General features: G+C 39.2%; 1 protein-coding gene and 1 long non-coding RNA gene across 2 annotated transcripts in view; one reads left to right on the top strand and one right to left on the bottom strand.

Annotated features, from left to right (window-relative positions):
* The first annotated feature begins 95 nt into the window (after positions 1–95).
* On the top strand, positions 96–13,555 carry LOC120460664 (uncharacterized). Its single transcript, XR_005617993.2, has 3 exons — positions 96–261; positions 11,097–11,404; positions 13,102–13,555. It is a non-coding gene; the product is annotated as an uncharacterized LOC120460664 (long non-coding RNA).
* syn2b (synapsin IIb) overlaps positions 2,243–15,718 on the bottom strand; it is an 84,055-nt gene continuing 70,579 nt past the window's right edge. Inside the window, exons 8-13 of the mRNA XM_039648553.2 lie at positions 14,339–14,413; positions 13,794–13,896; positions 11,128–11,280; positions 8,769–8,835; positions 4,987–5,575; positions 2,243–3,451 (exon numbers count right to left, since the gene is read on the bottom strand). Coding sequence (XP_039504487.2) covers positions 3,322–3,451; positions 4,987–5,575; positions 8,769–8,835; positions 11,128–11,280; positions 13,794–13,896; positions 14,339–14,413 — 1,117 coding nt within the window. The 3' untranslated portion in view covers positions 2,243–3,321. The remainder of the gene's footprint in view (positions 3,452–4,986; positions 5,576–8,768; positions 8,836–11,127; positions 11,281–13,793; positions 13,897–14,338; positions 14,414–15,718) is intronic.

The following is a 15,718-nucleotide window of genomic DNA, read 5'->3' as shown; positions in this document are numbered from 1 at the left end:
TGACTCGATATTATTATTTTTTTTCCAGATACCTACAAAAACATTGTATTGCATTAAACACGTGGGAATGGCCACGCCGCCTGGTTAGTGAGCTCCGTGTGTTGCGACCCCGCCTCGGTTCCTCCACCCACCGGGAACACCTCTGGAGCACGTGGAGAAAGCCGGAAGAACCGAAGGAATCAGCGCAGAATTATTATTTTCCATAACTCCTCCTGTTGTCCACTCGAGTGATCACGAAAAATGTTTCAAGCACCAAAACAGGTAATTTTGGCATTTAGCCAAATTTCGTTCCCAATGTTATTGATGTATAATAATAACACCTTATTTCTATAGTAAGTTTCATTAAGTGCATCAACTCGCACAAAATGTTAACTCAAATCATATTTTGCAACTGGGTTCATTGACTAGAACCATTAGAGAAGTTTCTCTCACTTCTGCCTGAAATCTACTGTAATCGCCATGACACAGCAATCAAATGATGTTACAGATTGCATCATCGTTTCACATGTTCATAAGTTTAGATAATGTGTAATAAAGATTTGGAAACTGATGGTCTGCAGGTTTGAGTCTCTAAAGGATCATCATCAGTCATATGACCGAGTGTGGTGGTTATGAGTAAGCAATGGGTTTGTGTGTATATTTGTGTTTAATCAGCAAGATTATAATTACACACTGATACCAACCTTACAGACAATTCCGTTTGAAAATATTAATTGAGATACAGTTTATTTTTGTAGATAATTGTGTTTTTCTCACTTGATTTACATCATTGTCAGACTCTCAAGTCTTCTGTCAGATTAGTGGGAATGACTTGAAATGATTAGCTGATGATAACATTAGATGAACATTATTAACAGTTAGCAACAATATTAGTCCCCTACTGCCACCTTCTGGAAACTCATATTCTCTAAGATTCATAAAGGGATGGCAAATATTTTAGGCTTGCCTTCTCTCAGAAGGGAAAAACCCATGAATTTCTTTCCTTTTTTGATAAGCAGATGGCCAGGGATTTGGGATTTGCATTTACATGTTTTCATTTCACTTACTTAAAAATGTTTGTAAACCTGTTGCATTAAAATTATTAAGTGGTAACACTTTACAATAAGGTTCATTAGTTAAAGGAGAACTCCGGCGCAAAATGAACATTTGGTCTACTTACATATTGGTACCTAGTCGACCGTTCTCTGAGATTTGTTTTCATGATAATCGAATTTAAAGAGTTTTATTTCTAAAAACTGTTTAGCGTTTACACACTAGTATATGGGGGCATATAATAATTAAAGAGAAATCGCTAGTTAATGCCACTAACAAGGCTCAAAATAGCCCCACACTAACACAGTAACATAATGAGGGTTCCGACATTTAAAACGAAGCATTGAGAACTTTGTAAGTGTACAGACTGTTTAATAAGAAGGTATTTTATAAAGGCAGTCCACTTCGTGTATAAACAGTCTCGACTAGTCAAACGTTGAACAACGTGCCAAGTTAGCTGAGGTGTCTGAACGTCGTTCGTGGATCGACTTGTCGAGACTGTTTTCCAAAGATGGCTGCTGCCTGTGTACACGAAGTGGACTGTCTTTATAACATATCTTCTTATGAAACGGTCTGTACACTTACAAAGTTCTCAATGCTTCGTTTTGCTTGTAGGAACCCTCATTATGTTACGGTGTTAGTGTGGGGCTATTTTGAGCCTTGTTAGTGGTATTAACTAGCGATTTCACTTTATTTATTATATTCCCCCATAGACTAGCGTTATACGCTAAACAGTTTTCAGAGATAAAACTCTTTACATTCGATTATCATGAAAACAAATCTCAGAGAACGGTCGACTAGGTACCAATGTGTAATTAGACCAAATGTTCATTTTGCGCCGGAGTTCTCCTTTAACATTAGTTAATAACTTGAACTAACATTGAGTAATACATTTGTTACTGTATTTATTAATCTTTGTTAATGTACAGCCGTTCATTGTTTGTTCAGAGTGCATTACATTGAGCTATGTGAACTTGACAATTCCACTATTTAATTTTTTCGATTTAGCATGAAGTTTATTCAATTTTAAGGCAACGGGTTTACTAATATTTTTTTTAAGTTTAAAGTCAACTAATCAGTTTTTACATTTTCCTAAACATGTGAGGAAACAAACATAAAACTGGCGAAAGGTTGCAAACACATGCGTAACAGTGCGAGTGGCCGCTCGATGCTGGAGCTGAATGCACATATAATGCACAGAATGCAAACGCGATGTCAGTGGAATGATGCGCCACATGTTTATTAACACTATACAGGGAAAACAATCATCACCGGGTCATGCAAAGCATTATCACTGCACACAAAGAAAACACAACATGAACTGTGATGCCGGAATAAACAGATATTCAACTTAAACTCCTGAGATGTTAAACGTACAGTACAATACAATATGCAGCAGAGATACTATAAACATGGCACTCATGAATATCTAGACAGGTTGAGAAGTGTTAAGTGATAAGCTAAAATATTCCACTGAAATCCCAGCAACCACTGCGCTGAAACCGACCAGTCCAAGCACTGATTATTGTAGGAAACTTGAATAGGAAAGTGCTTTATAAAGATCCCGAGGTATTGTTGAACGGCAACACTTTACAAAAAGGTCCATTAGTTAACATTAGTTAACTACATTAGTTAGCATGAACTAAGAATGAACTGCACTTTACAGGATTCATTAATCTTTGTTAATGTTTAATTTCAACATTTACTAATACTTTATTAAAACCTTGTTGCACTTTGAATATGAACAAACAATGAACAGATGTACTAACGTTAACAAAGATGAACAAATACTGGAACAAATGTTTTGCTAATGGTTCATGTTAGTTAATACTAATTTTAACTAATGAACCTTATTATAAAGTGTTAACTGTTGAACTAATGTCTTACTGGCTAATGCTTACAACACTCCAACTTGTTACACACATACACACACACACACTACAGGGGATAAACAAGGGAAACTAGTCACAAATATTTGTCTCCGGGTAAAGAAAACACACTTTCACGATACAGCTAGAACATCGAGGGTTATAGACGCCTTCGGCATTCTCCGGCCTCCTGTAACTGATCACTTTAGATCCATCCCTCCTCAAATACATCCCAGTGTTTCGACTCCAAAATGTAGACGCCAACACTGAACATCACGCTAACCTTCGTTAGTAACACTCGGATAATTACAGCAGAGTTGGGAGGAGGGGTTAAATGTACAAGCTACATGGAGTTAACCTCAGACCAGGATGAGTTTCTGTCATCGAGTCCCTGGCCACCATTTTGTCAACCATTGTGTTGTTAGTCAGAGAACAGGCTGGCGAAAGACTTTCGCAAGTTTCGGATGGTCTCCGCCTTAGTTTCGTCCTCGTTGCTGGAGCGGAAGGTGTCGCCAAAGGCGTTGAAGGCATTGGTCAAAGACTGGGATTTGCTGCAAAACAGCGGACAAAGCAGAAGCAAAATTAGATCATAACTTCAGGGTTACGCCTTCATTTGGGCCTTGTCCACTAATAGACCTTATTCAGAGCAGCGCCATGACAGGTATGAAAGTGAGGCTGTGAGGGATAGACTTACCGTGTTTCCAATGGCATCCGCTGTAAAAAGCTGAATAAAGCTCCTAGATAACTTACAATTTTCCACAGCTTACATTGTCGGGAGTTTTTTGTCAACTGACATTTCTTGGAAAGATATTTTTCCAGTGTTTCATGAGCAGAACAATCCGAAAACACATTAAATAACAGTACAGCCCATTGAAGAGATGCATGACTATCCCTCACAGCCTCACTTTCATTCTCATTAAAAATCAAAGATGGCGCTGCCATGAATAAGGCGTATACGTTACGTTTTGAAAATGTATCTTTTTCTCTCCGTTTTGTGTTTTCGCACACACTGAGAAGTGTTTTTATTAATGAAAACAAAGCTTTTTGAAAACGCTCTCCAAAGTGGATTTGAAAATACGGTTTTCGTGTCGTAGTGTGGACTATCTAAACGATGACGCAAGTTTAGTCATGTGACGCATATTGTACCAATAGATATTGATGTTTATAGCCGTATTGTGCCTGTTATCTGATATTCACTTTCACACTGTTGCTGAAATATGTTCCTCTTCATATCACAGTCCTGCACAGAAGACAGAATACACTCGCATCTGCTGTCCTGCGGTGAAACATGAGCAGTTTTAGCGTTTCACACCAAACATGTAATAGTGAGTGAGAGCGACCTGGACAATCAGTGGATGAGGAGATATTTTGCTCTAAATAAAATGATCCTGCCAGAACTTTATTATTAATTGTTCCGTCTGTATCATCTCAGTGAGCTTCTGTGAAGGTTTACGCATGCGCTTTAAAGGTAAATTTAGCGTTTTCACAAAATGCTTATTAACGAAATTCGCAAAAACGCTAGTGTGGACAGAGTTTTTTTTTTAATGAAAATGCCGTTTTCAAATGTGTCCGGATTAATGTAGACGTAGCCCTAATTTCAGTGAACACGGGAGTAAGATTTTGAAGTTAGAGGAGCTCGATCTCGCTCATGAAGATTTACTTTCCTGCAGAGATTGCAACTCTGAACTGGACCAATCGCAGGATTGGGGTTCAATGCAAAGAAGGACCGGTGGAACATGGTGGCTGTCCTCCACCTCGCATATTATGGGCCCTATTTAAACGATCGAAGCGCATGGTTTAAAGCCCACGGCGCAAGTGCACTTTGGGCGAGTCCGAATCCACTTTTGCAAGTTTAACGATGGGAAAAATGGTCGGTGCTCCCGGCGCATGGTCTAAAATGGTTGTCCATATTCTCTTAATGAGTAATGGGTGTGTTTTGTGCGTAACGTGCAAGTTGGAATTGGCAAGTAAATAAATAAAGAGGTATATTTAAATAAATAAAGAGGGGAAACGAAGAGGAACCACATGGACATACTTTGCAGCAAATGATCTCCAAGCACTGAAGCAATAGTGGAAGGATTCTTACTTCAAGAGAGGATGGGTTGACTTCTGCTGGGCTTCAGGCTGATCCTCCACAGGTTGCTGGGATTGGGTGGGTTGTTCCGGGGCCGGAGTGGGAACAGGAGCAGGAGACTGGGAAGGAGTCGCTCTGACTGGGGCTGATGGTGCTTCAGATGGAGGTCTGACTTGCTCTCTGAGCACTGGTTTAGGCTGGAGCTGGGGTTTAGCTGGTGAAGGGGGTTTAATGGGAACCTTGGCTGGGGATTGCTCTTGATCTGGCTGGGTCTGACCAGAACTCGGATCTGCGGGTTTTGGGATGGCCTTGGTGGGAGGTGGGGTTTGGGGCTTCGGCTGGAGCTGAGGCTTGGAGTTCCTCCGAACTGGGGGCACTGGTTTTGGGGGAAGGGGTTTGGGGGGTAGTGGTTTTGGGGGCAGTTCAGATGGCTTCCCTGGACTGGGTTCTGGTGCTGCTTGAGCCTGGGGTTTGGGCTGCTGGGTGGTGGGTGGTAGAGTTGGGGCAGGACCTGGTTTGGGCACTGGTTCCTGGGCAGGGACTGGCTCAGGTGTAGGCTCTTGACTCTTAGGCTGTGGTTCTTGGGGTTTCACTGCCCCCCCTAGGTTCAGTACAAAACAGAGTCATCATATTATACATTTTTGTAAACACTGAAGCTTGCAAGATGGTTTTAAATCCAGCACCAGACACATTGCATGATATATGATAAAGAATTAAGGCGCCCCCACGACTGGCCAAAGTAACCATACAAAGGATATTGCCCAAGGTAAGGAATAAGGATAGTCATGTCCACAAAGCAAAAGGAAATTGCTTTTAGACCAAACAAGCAGAATGAAACAGACAGGGGTGTGTTTCCCGTATAACGCTGTAACTTCACTACTATAGTATGATGCATCGCTGAAGAAATCATCTAGCTAGACACGACTGTTTCCCGAAACCACATTGTCACAAATTGGACGTTCAACCACATTGGTTAATGACGTCACATAGGTGTTGGAGTATAAATATGTTTAATGAATGTTTTTGAGATGCGAGATGTTTCACTATAAGTTACGAACATGGCATCTGAGGAATATTTGTCAGTTATTTTTCTTTATTTCCATAGTCTATCATAGACTCGTTCTTACACACTAGAGCTCGTTCACACATGCACACTCTTCAAACACGACGCTTTAAATCTCTTGACAAACTAAAAGACGTAAATTGCATTAGTATGTATTCCAAATAAAAGATATAGATGTACTGAATGTCCGCTTGCTTATTTTGCTCAAGATCAGGATTTATTGAGTCCACATGTCATGCAAACTGGAAACTCTGTCGCTCCAAACACACAACTCTGCGACGCTGTTGGCGAATGTTCGTTGGCAAACGATGGTTTCGGGAAACACACCCCAGGATGGTTAGTTTGCAGTATTATAGGTGAGGATGTGAAGAGTAAAAACTGCAGGTTCACAACAACAGATCATGCACACAGAAGAGCCGAGACCCAGAGGAGACATGCGCCGTCTTTAAAACAAAGACAGCTTTTCTTTTAGTTTTCACCCCTGGCCTTGATTGGGATGTTTTTTTCCTTGTATTGTTCCAGATATATTTTATTGTGAGTTTTATCCACAATCTTGATACGTACCAAACATAAAGGACAACTGGGACACATGCAGGAACAGGGGAAATGTGGGAGATTATGTGTTATCGTGTATGAGAGAATGATAATGATCTAGTTGTGAGGTGTCTCTTGTTTGTTTAAAGAAATGCTTGATTATGTTTCCCGATATCTCACTATGAATGAACACACACTGGGCTTCGACCCTTTTGAAAGTTTCGTGTCTTTCGTAAAGGGTATTCCGATTTGAAATGAGGTTCAGTAACACAGCACAGTAAGTCTGGAAAATGGGAGCTTTATTACTTTGGACATGAGGGGGAAAGACTAGATCTATATCAGACACAAATCACAGTTATAACCCAAGTACTGGATTTAAAGAGGCAGTGACATCAGCAAAGCCTAATAAACCCAAGCTAGTGGATATTAATCACACACTACGGGACGCCACATCAGCACACAGAGATAGAGATCTGACATTATTTTCAGTATGCTTGATGAGTACATTCATTGATTTCATTACTTATACTTTTCACACACAAAAATATTTCTTTGGTTATGCATGCAAATGATCTTAAGGTAACAGTTTCCATGCAATATAAGGACATATTTTCAACTCTGAACACAGATACCTCTCACGTGTGTTATAGATTCCATCTTGCATGTTGATAAAACAGTTAAAAACATCAATATACAGAACAGGCACTACACTGAAAGCACCTCAGACGTCCCTCTTGTACATATTTAGTCCAAGAACACCAAGCATTATGTTTTTAAAACTGGAAAAGCTCTTTGTTGGTCAAATATTGCATTAATAAATGTCAAGGCTAAATCTGTAGCACTATATTGGCTTATTTAATTGAACGTCTTTGCATAAAAAACACTGAATGGCTTAAAAGCGGTTCCTCGAAAATACCTCTAAGCAATACTATAAAACTGCATTGCCTTCATGACGCAGATCAGCGTTTAAACAGTCATAACAAAGATTATTGTAAGGGATCTACAAAGAAAGCAAATTTGCTTTCTTATTCGGGGTGAATGTCACAAAAACATGGCCAGGTCACATTTCACGACAACTTCGAAAGAAAGGAAAATATATTTTTGCAAAAAGAAAATAAAGCCACGTTAATTTGCATTGTGATTTAAGTTTTTTTTTGGTATTTCCTATTATTCTTATTGTCATTAGGTTCTCATTACTGTAATGAAATAATTTCTTTAGTGCATTACAATGTAAAGTGTTTTACAATCTTTAAAATAATCAGAAATAACAAATATGCTGTAATGCATTTTCTTGCAAAAAAATGCAATGCAAAAAAACCTCAATGGTTTTTAATTTTTAACGCTTTATTTCCATTATGCAAAATATAATTTCTTATATAATCTTGTGATGTTGCGGTGAAATATAAACATGTCAGATTTCTTGTGATTGACTATTCCACCACAGTAGGTTATATATTGCTCATAAGGATATATAAGCTGTCAGTGAAGAGTTCACGGGGGACGGACTCATTCTCATTCAGTTCTGAAACATTCCTCAGGCCTCAGTTTGGAATGTAATGGCTATTCAGATTTAAGGAAATCCTTGTTTCCTCAAGGTGATTATCTGTTAACAGTTAATCAGGCAGAACGTACATTAATCTCGAGAAAAGCACATATTTCAAAAAAACACCTTTAGAAATCATGCTGGAAATACTGAAACCGCAAATCTTATTTTGTTAAAAACACACATTTAAGAACACGAGGACATCACTCATGCAAAACCACAAACACTACGTTGGAATAAAAAACATGACATGTATAACACACACACACACACACCTGAAAGCTAGACGATAAGGAACCACCCTTACTGAAATAAATCTTTCACAGTACATATTGAGCACACGGACACCACAGCACTGGACTTTAGGCACAGTTAGAACAGTTCTTGACCCCTGAAACCACACGACTAACAGTGACACACACACAGCCGTCAGAAGCGAACAACGACAGTGAACGGGATAGAGAAACGCCGGATTCTGAAGAGCACGAGCTCAAACTACGCCATCTGTCACTATCGGAACCTCAACAGCACCGGGGAACTGAGCTCTCGTGTTACTGGGGTTTATCTGGGATTGCGGCACTGGAAATCATTTTGCCTGGACTTGTTTTGGTCCGACAGCAACTCCATTACAGTCGAGAATGTACTGTAAACAACCTTGTGGAGGAGGACGCTGGCCGAGGGTCTTGTTGGGGTCAGTCAGGCTTTCTTTTAAGGCAGCGCTCTGTGGACACACACACACACACACACACACACACACACACACAACCTTCTTCAGTTTACCTGTACATTCAAGATGACATTTTAAGAGCATTTCTGGTGATTCCACACCAGGGGGCAACACTGGACACATTTAAATATAGACAGTCCACCTAAAAATTACAAGTCTGAGTTTCTTTCTTCTGTGGAACACAAATAGAAGATATCTTGAACATGTCTGTGTTTTAACATTGTTTATGCATCTATATGGTGTTTTAATATGCTTTAAGACAAACCGTGTAAATTCATAAGACAACAGCATTGATGAATATTTTCTCCTTAAAGGCACAATATGTAAGATTTTTTTCACCACAAGAGGGCGCAGTTTCCAACAATAACAAAGGCGTAGGTTGATGACGCAGTGATGAGCTGAATGATGAGATTTGCCCTCAAGCTGATGGATGTAATAATGTTTATGTATGAGTGCAAACATTCATGTTTATTAACATTACAGTGGTGCGAAGCAGGTCGCGATTGCTAAAGAGTCAGATATGACACATGTGTCCCGCGTTTATAAAGAAATAAGGACATTTAATTCTACCGCAAGTGCTAGATTACTCACACAGGTCAGTTTATTAGACGAATTAAACTTGTGAGGTAACCCAGCGCTACTTCACTTTGTCTAACGTTACATTATCACACTAAACGGCTTTTAAATGTGTGTTGGAGGTTATAATGTTATAGTACTTGTTAGTTCATTTGCTTTACGAAACTAGCAGTAAGCTAGATCAACATTAGAATAACATACTGATCACATTCTAACATTTCATCCTGTTGAGCTAACGTTATATGACATTGATTTGTTTTATGTACTTTAGCTCACCTGTCCAATAAAGCTGTCAAGTCGTGACTCGTGAAGGTCTGTCGAGTCCAAGTTAGTCGCGGACGTGGAGCTCTCGCCATCTAAAGAAACGCCACGCTGATATTGATCCTCATTTTAGTTCTCCTTGTTTGTCCCAAAGTCTGCTTGCCTGGTCTATGTTTGAAAGAAACAAGAACCGCGTGCCGCTAAACGTTACGCACTACGCAGTTGTCCAGGCCTGTCGCCATGGTTACGTCATGGCTATGGCAGTATGAATGAAAATCAAGGATAGCGCGGATATTGCGTCATTGACCGGCGGCATTTTTTTCCGGGAATTTCTCTGAAATAAAACATCTTTGATAACATCTTTTGGGATATTGTACACATCTGCAGGAAATATATCGCAGTGTGCAAGTGATTTTTGGATATTTTATCACACAATTTTTACATATTGTCCCTTTAAAACTGCAGTGGACCAAAGACAGTCTCAAAAACACAGTTTGAAATCGCTGGTGTTTCTGACGTCACAAGCTACCTTGTAACCAATCAGATCAACGTGTGTTAGTCAACCAGTGGATCTCTGAGCTGGAGGCGGGGCTAATTTGCATATTCATAGAACCGTACATACTAAATGAGGCAAGGGTGTCGGGTTACATTCAAGTTATTTTAAGGCATGAAGAAATTTTTTTCAAGGGAAAAAAAATCTAAATTATTAACTACATTTAAGTTTAGAATTATTCATAATATTATTGACTACAGGGGGACTCTAATAGTTTGCATGTTAATTTTTGTGTAGGCTAATGTTTTTGTAATTTCATTGTGTGCTTTTGTCATGTTTGTCAGTTTTAGTTTTAAAGTCAACTTAATAATTTCAGTGCTTGAATTTAAACTTTTTGCAGTTCATTGCCAAAGCAACATTTCTAATTTTCATTTAGCTTTAGTTTTTCAACTAATATTTACGGTACACTTTATTTTATGTCAGGTTTATTTCAATTTAACAAATATGTTTTTAATTCCTACATGCAACAACCTTGGCCAGTTAAAATCCGGTATATGTAAACACACATTGTTTTGCTCAGTGTGCAGTACATTTGTTTATTGGAATATCATTTCTTGCACCAAACTTATCATTTCCATTGTATTAGTGTTATGAATCCTGAAATCCTCTCGATCACCACCAGAGGGCCTGAATATTAGTCTATTCCCTTCTAAACTACATTTCCCATGATCCCATGCCTGGACTTATTCCCTGCACACCTGTCTCCTATTCCTGTGGTTATTCAAGCACTGAACTAACACTGTTTTAACATTATATTTTTTATCATTATATTTATTTAAGTATTCATCACTTGTTTGCCTGATGGTGTTAATGTTAATAAAGCTGCAGATGGATCTAAACCCCAGTGCCTCTGTATCATCTATAGGGTTTCTGATGGTTGGGGTTTGGTGACGTACGTGTGCAGGTTGTGCAGTGGTCGCAGGTGTGTGTGGAGAACGTGAGCTCGAGCGACTGGGTTCCTGGTTCATCTTGGCCAGAACGATGGCGGCGATCAGCTGACGGTCCTCAGCCTGGTGTTCACCAATGAGCTGCATCGAAGAGCCCACCACCTGCACACACACACACACACACACACACACACACACACACACACACACACAACAGCATTAAAGAGGAGCAGCAGCGGTTCTCCACTTTCAAGGGAATCCAAGACACAAAACAACAGTTTTAAAGGTATAGTTCACCCATTATTTACTCTTCCTCATGTTGTTCCAAACCTGTTTGAGTTTCTTTCTTCTGCTGAATTTAAAGGACGATATTTTGAAGAATATGAACATGTGAAAAATATATATTAACTATTTATTAAAAATAAAATAACTATACAAAGACAGTGAATAAACTATTTACGAATAGAAATCACAGTTGATTGATTGCATTAAAATTGCAACAAAAAAATGTATTACATGTTTTCTGAAATGTTGTTTAAATATGCAAATTAGGCATTATCAAGTTAATTAAAAAACAATTTACACGCATTTCCAGAAGAGAAATCTGAACATTGGAAAATTTAAATTCTTGTGTAAAAAATGATTGCTGTGATTATTTATCACAACTTAAGATTCAACATTAGAATAACAAATAATGTGTTGTTTAAAGTTAAAAAGGTGTGTGTTTGTGCTTGACTTGAAATATTAAGTTTAACTTTAGTTGTTATAACTAAAAAAGCACTTTTTTTTACAGTGCAAAGCTGCTGAAGTGGAGATTTCTGAATTTACAGACATAAAGAGATCAAGTGCAATAAAATAAACACTTAAATGTGTGTTATGGATGTTTTCTGTCCACTGGTCTGAAAGAAAACGTTATGGAAGCAAAATGACTAAAATCTCCAAATGGACCAGTGCTTGAATAAATGTTCCTCTATATTTTTACTCATTTCTTCCACTTTTCCTGTGAGGATGGGGCGTGTTGTTGGACAGGGAACAGGTAAAACTCTTCTAATAAAACTCTTCTAATACATGAAGTCTAACAGTTTACAGCTTTTGATGTGCTGTAAATGAGGATAGAAAACAGTTTCCATAGCAACATAGCCGAGTCATATCGCCAAGTCTCTCATGATGAAGCCAAGCATTTCCAGCAGCTTACCCTGATGATCTATATACAGGGGTTGGACAATGAAACTGAAACACTGGCCAATGTTGGAGGTTTCACATCTATATGCCTGGCGGCCAATCTTCAGAGTGAAGCACGGGTGGATCAGTGATGGTTTGAGCTCCAATATCATGACAATCCTGATTGTATTTGATGGACACGACACTGACGAGGACTACCAAACCCTTCTGGAGGATCATGAGCACCTGATGCTCAAACCGTGTATCAGTATGATCATGCACCAACACACACAGCAAGACTTGTGACAGAAGGGTTTGATGAAGATGAAAGTGACGTTGAACATCTCCCATGGTCTGACAGTCACCAGATCTGAATATTATTGAGGTGTTTTGGAGGAGCGAGTCCACCAGCATCATATAGTGACCTGGACACTGTTCTGGAAGAGGAACGGCTCATAATCCCTCTGGTCACTGTGAAGGACTTCTATCTGTCCATTGGTGCTGTATTTGGATGCAAAATGAGGCCCTCACCATTCTAACAAATTATTGTGTAGTAAAACCAGGTATTTCAGTTTTTTTGTCCAACCCCTGTACACTCTTAGAAGAAATGGTTCTATTTAGAACCAGAAATGGTTCCATCCTCCGCTTCATATATGGAACTCCAAAATGGTTCTATATAGAACCATTTTTTTTTTTGGTAAAAGGTTCTATTGGCCAAGTACGGAACCCCGGGGTTCTATATAGAACCCAGAGGAACCCTTTTTTTAAACCAGTACTTCTGGTCTTAGTCTCTGTTTTTTCTGTTTCTTCATATAATTTCAGATGCACTCGATGATGGTGAGATCCGAACTCCATGTGGAGCATTGGCTGTTGTCAGAATCCTTGTGCATTCAAAAATTTCACTGGATTATTACAATTAATGGCACAATTAATGTCTGGAAATGTAAACTGATATTTCCTCATGAGACACTACAACAAAATATATAAATAACTGGCTTAAAACCATTTCTTTGAGGCGAAAATACTAGTGTGCCTAAGACTTCTGCTCAGTACTATATGTATATGTGATAAAACAACACCAAATAGACAATGACAGTTCCACACAGAGCGCTTGTGAAGCTAGAGCTGCTCTGTTTGGGCAGGTTTTAGTTTCCCGGTTCTTGACATCACCCGCTTCTGATGTTGAGCCTCAGCATTGGACTGATTTCACATGTGCCCCGAGATCATGACATCACATCATATAATTAATGCTTATAATACTAATAAAACACTTCAGTCTGGCGTTGAACTGAGCGTTCCCTTAGCGTCAATCAACGCAGCGCGAGTTGCCTTGACTGCCGCAATGTCTGACTCGGATTCCCAACAATAGATTTGTCATGCATTTATGTGTTTTTTGGAAAACCTCACAAAACAAACACTCTCACTGTGGTAAAACGCCTACTCGTGTGACTAGAATCCTTATAATACTAGTTAAGCAGTGATCTCGAGGTCGATAAATGAACGCTCGCTCTCACCTCAGTGATATAATCCTTCCCGTCTTTCCCATGTATGGCTTTGACAGCACAGATGTCCAGACCTCCGAAGACATCGGCACAGGCGTCCACCCACAGCTTATATCTACAGGAGAGAAGATCACATATCTATCTATAGAGAAGATCACATATCTATCTAATATATCTACAGGAGAGAAGATCACAAGCTCTCAGTTTCACAATTTAATCATTTCTATCCTCTTATGTGCAATTCCATCATAGAGGTTTAACTCGGAGCTCAAGCCTCCTCCAAGGACAGCAAGCCATGGTAGCCTTCAAGGTTGAATATGCAGGCGAACTAGTGAAATGTACATTCATGCATATGAGAGATCCTTTTATCCATTCAAAGTACAACATTTCTTTTTTTTATCAGCCTTTCAAACACATGCAAGCGCCGCAACCGAACTCAACGGAGCAAAACTCACTGTCCGTCCGTGAGTTATTCTCCAAGATCTTTTCATTGATTGCAAACCTGGTGGAGTCTGTGAAAGCCTGTGTGTGTGTGTGTGTGTGTGTGGTGTACTCACTTGTCAGTCATGGCCACTTGCTCCAGCATGGCAGAGCCGGTGTTTGACTTCCAGTTGCCAGAGATGGATGTTCTCCTGTGAATTATAATCATTAATCACGTCACATTCAGTGTGCGTTAGATCTAGCCAACCATTATCGTACCTCGTTTTGATGAAACACACCCTAAAAGCATCTGTAGTTGCCAACCATATGGAAATCGTACTGTACATCCACGATTAAAAAGCTACAAAAACACGCAGATCAAATGAAGCAGTTTTCTCCTTCCGATATTTGGTCTCGACAAGGGTCGTTTCAACATTTACAGGGTTAGTCTGTGATATCATTGCCGTCTGAATCCAGAAGATCAGTGTTTTACTCCTTCCACCCGCGTACAAATCCCCATCCAAATCTTCTTCTGTTTTCTGACAAACACCAAGCTCTGAATCCACATGTCTGGGTTTACAAGAAGAGATCACTTCAAAACTCACTGTTTAAATCCTTTTTGATCTCTGATGAACACCGCACGTACGATAACTGTCGCGCTTCACTGTAATTTACATGAATTTTAAAGATGTACACTTTTATAACTGAAATGCTGGAAAGTATCGACAAGAACAATATTTCACCTCAGCGAACAAAAAAGAGAAAGAGAAAAAGGCACGTAAACATTATTGTGACAGCGATATATATGATACAATTTTAGATGTATTTTTTACAGACTTCCACATGAGAAACAATATCTGAATGGGGCGTATGATGGTCTACACACAAGAGCTGAATCCTGAGGGAATTTTTTTTTTAAGCATATGTGACAAGTGAGTGTTATAGTTCATAATTCATTATTGCATAAAAAATAGTCTGTTATATAATGCGTATTAAGTTTTGTCACTGTTTAAAATCAGTTTTATTAAGAAATTAGAGTAATATTAAGAAGTTGAATGCAGATAATACTGATCTTCGTCTGTATGGGTTAATTGTTCGTTGATCGTTTGGTAATGCCTTGGTTGCAGTAGGGGGACTCCGCGCGCTTCTCTTCCTCTTTTAATACAGACGAGTGAAGGCGAGAGGTGCGTGTTTGCGAGTTTCTTCTTTTTTCTCATTATTTTTCCCCTTTTAAGGTAATGACCACTCACAAAGCAATGTAAATATCAACACATGTTGATATTAGAATACATTTAATTATGTTAGGTTTATCTGAGTAAAAGAGACGTTTTACATGTCGTTAAAGAGTTTTGTGCTAACTGAGAGACCACGTCATGCTAGCAGCCGGAGACCTCGTGCTCCGTCGTGTCCGAGTCCCGCTATATGTGAGTGTAACTTTATTTTTGGTGTTTAAGTGAGCTACCGACATTCATATATTTTTGTTGTAAGATATATTGTGAATTTATCACTATAAGGGT

Source organism: Pimephales promelas, chromosome 21, assembly GCF_988280905.1.
Source record: "Pimephales promelas chromosome 21, fPimPro1.hap1.1, whole genome shotgun sequence".
NCBI classification, from domain to species: Eukaryota; Metazoa; Chordata; class Actinopteri; order Cypriniformes; family Leuciscidae; genus Pimephales; species Pimephales promelas.
This window is presented reverse-complemented; position numbering and strand designations above follow the sequence as displayed.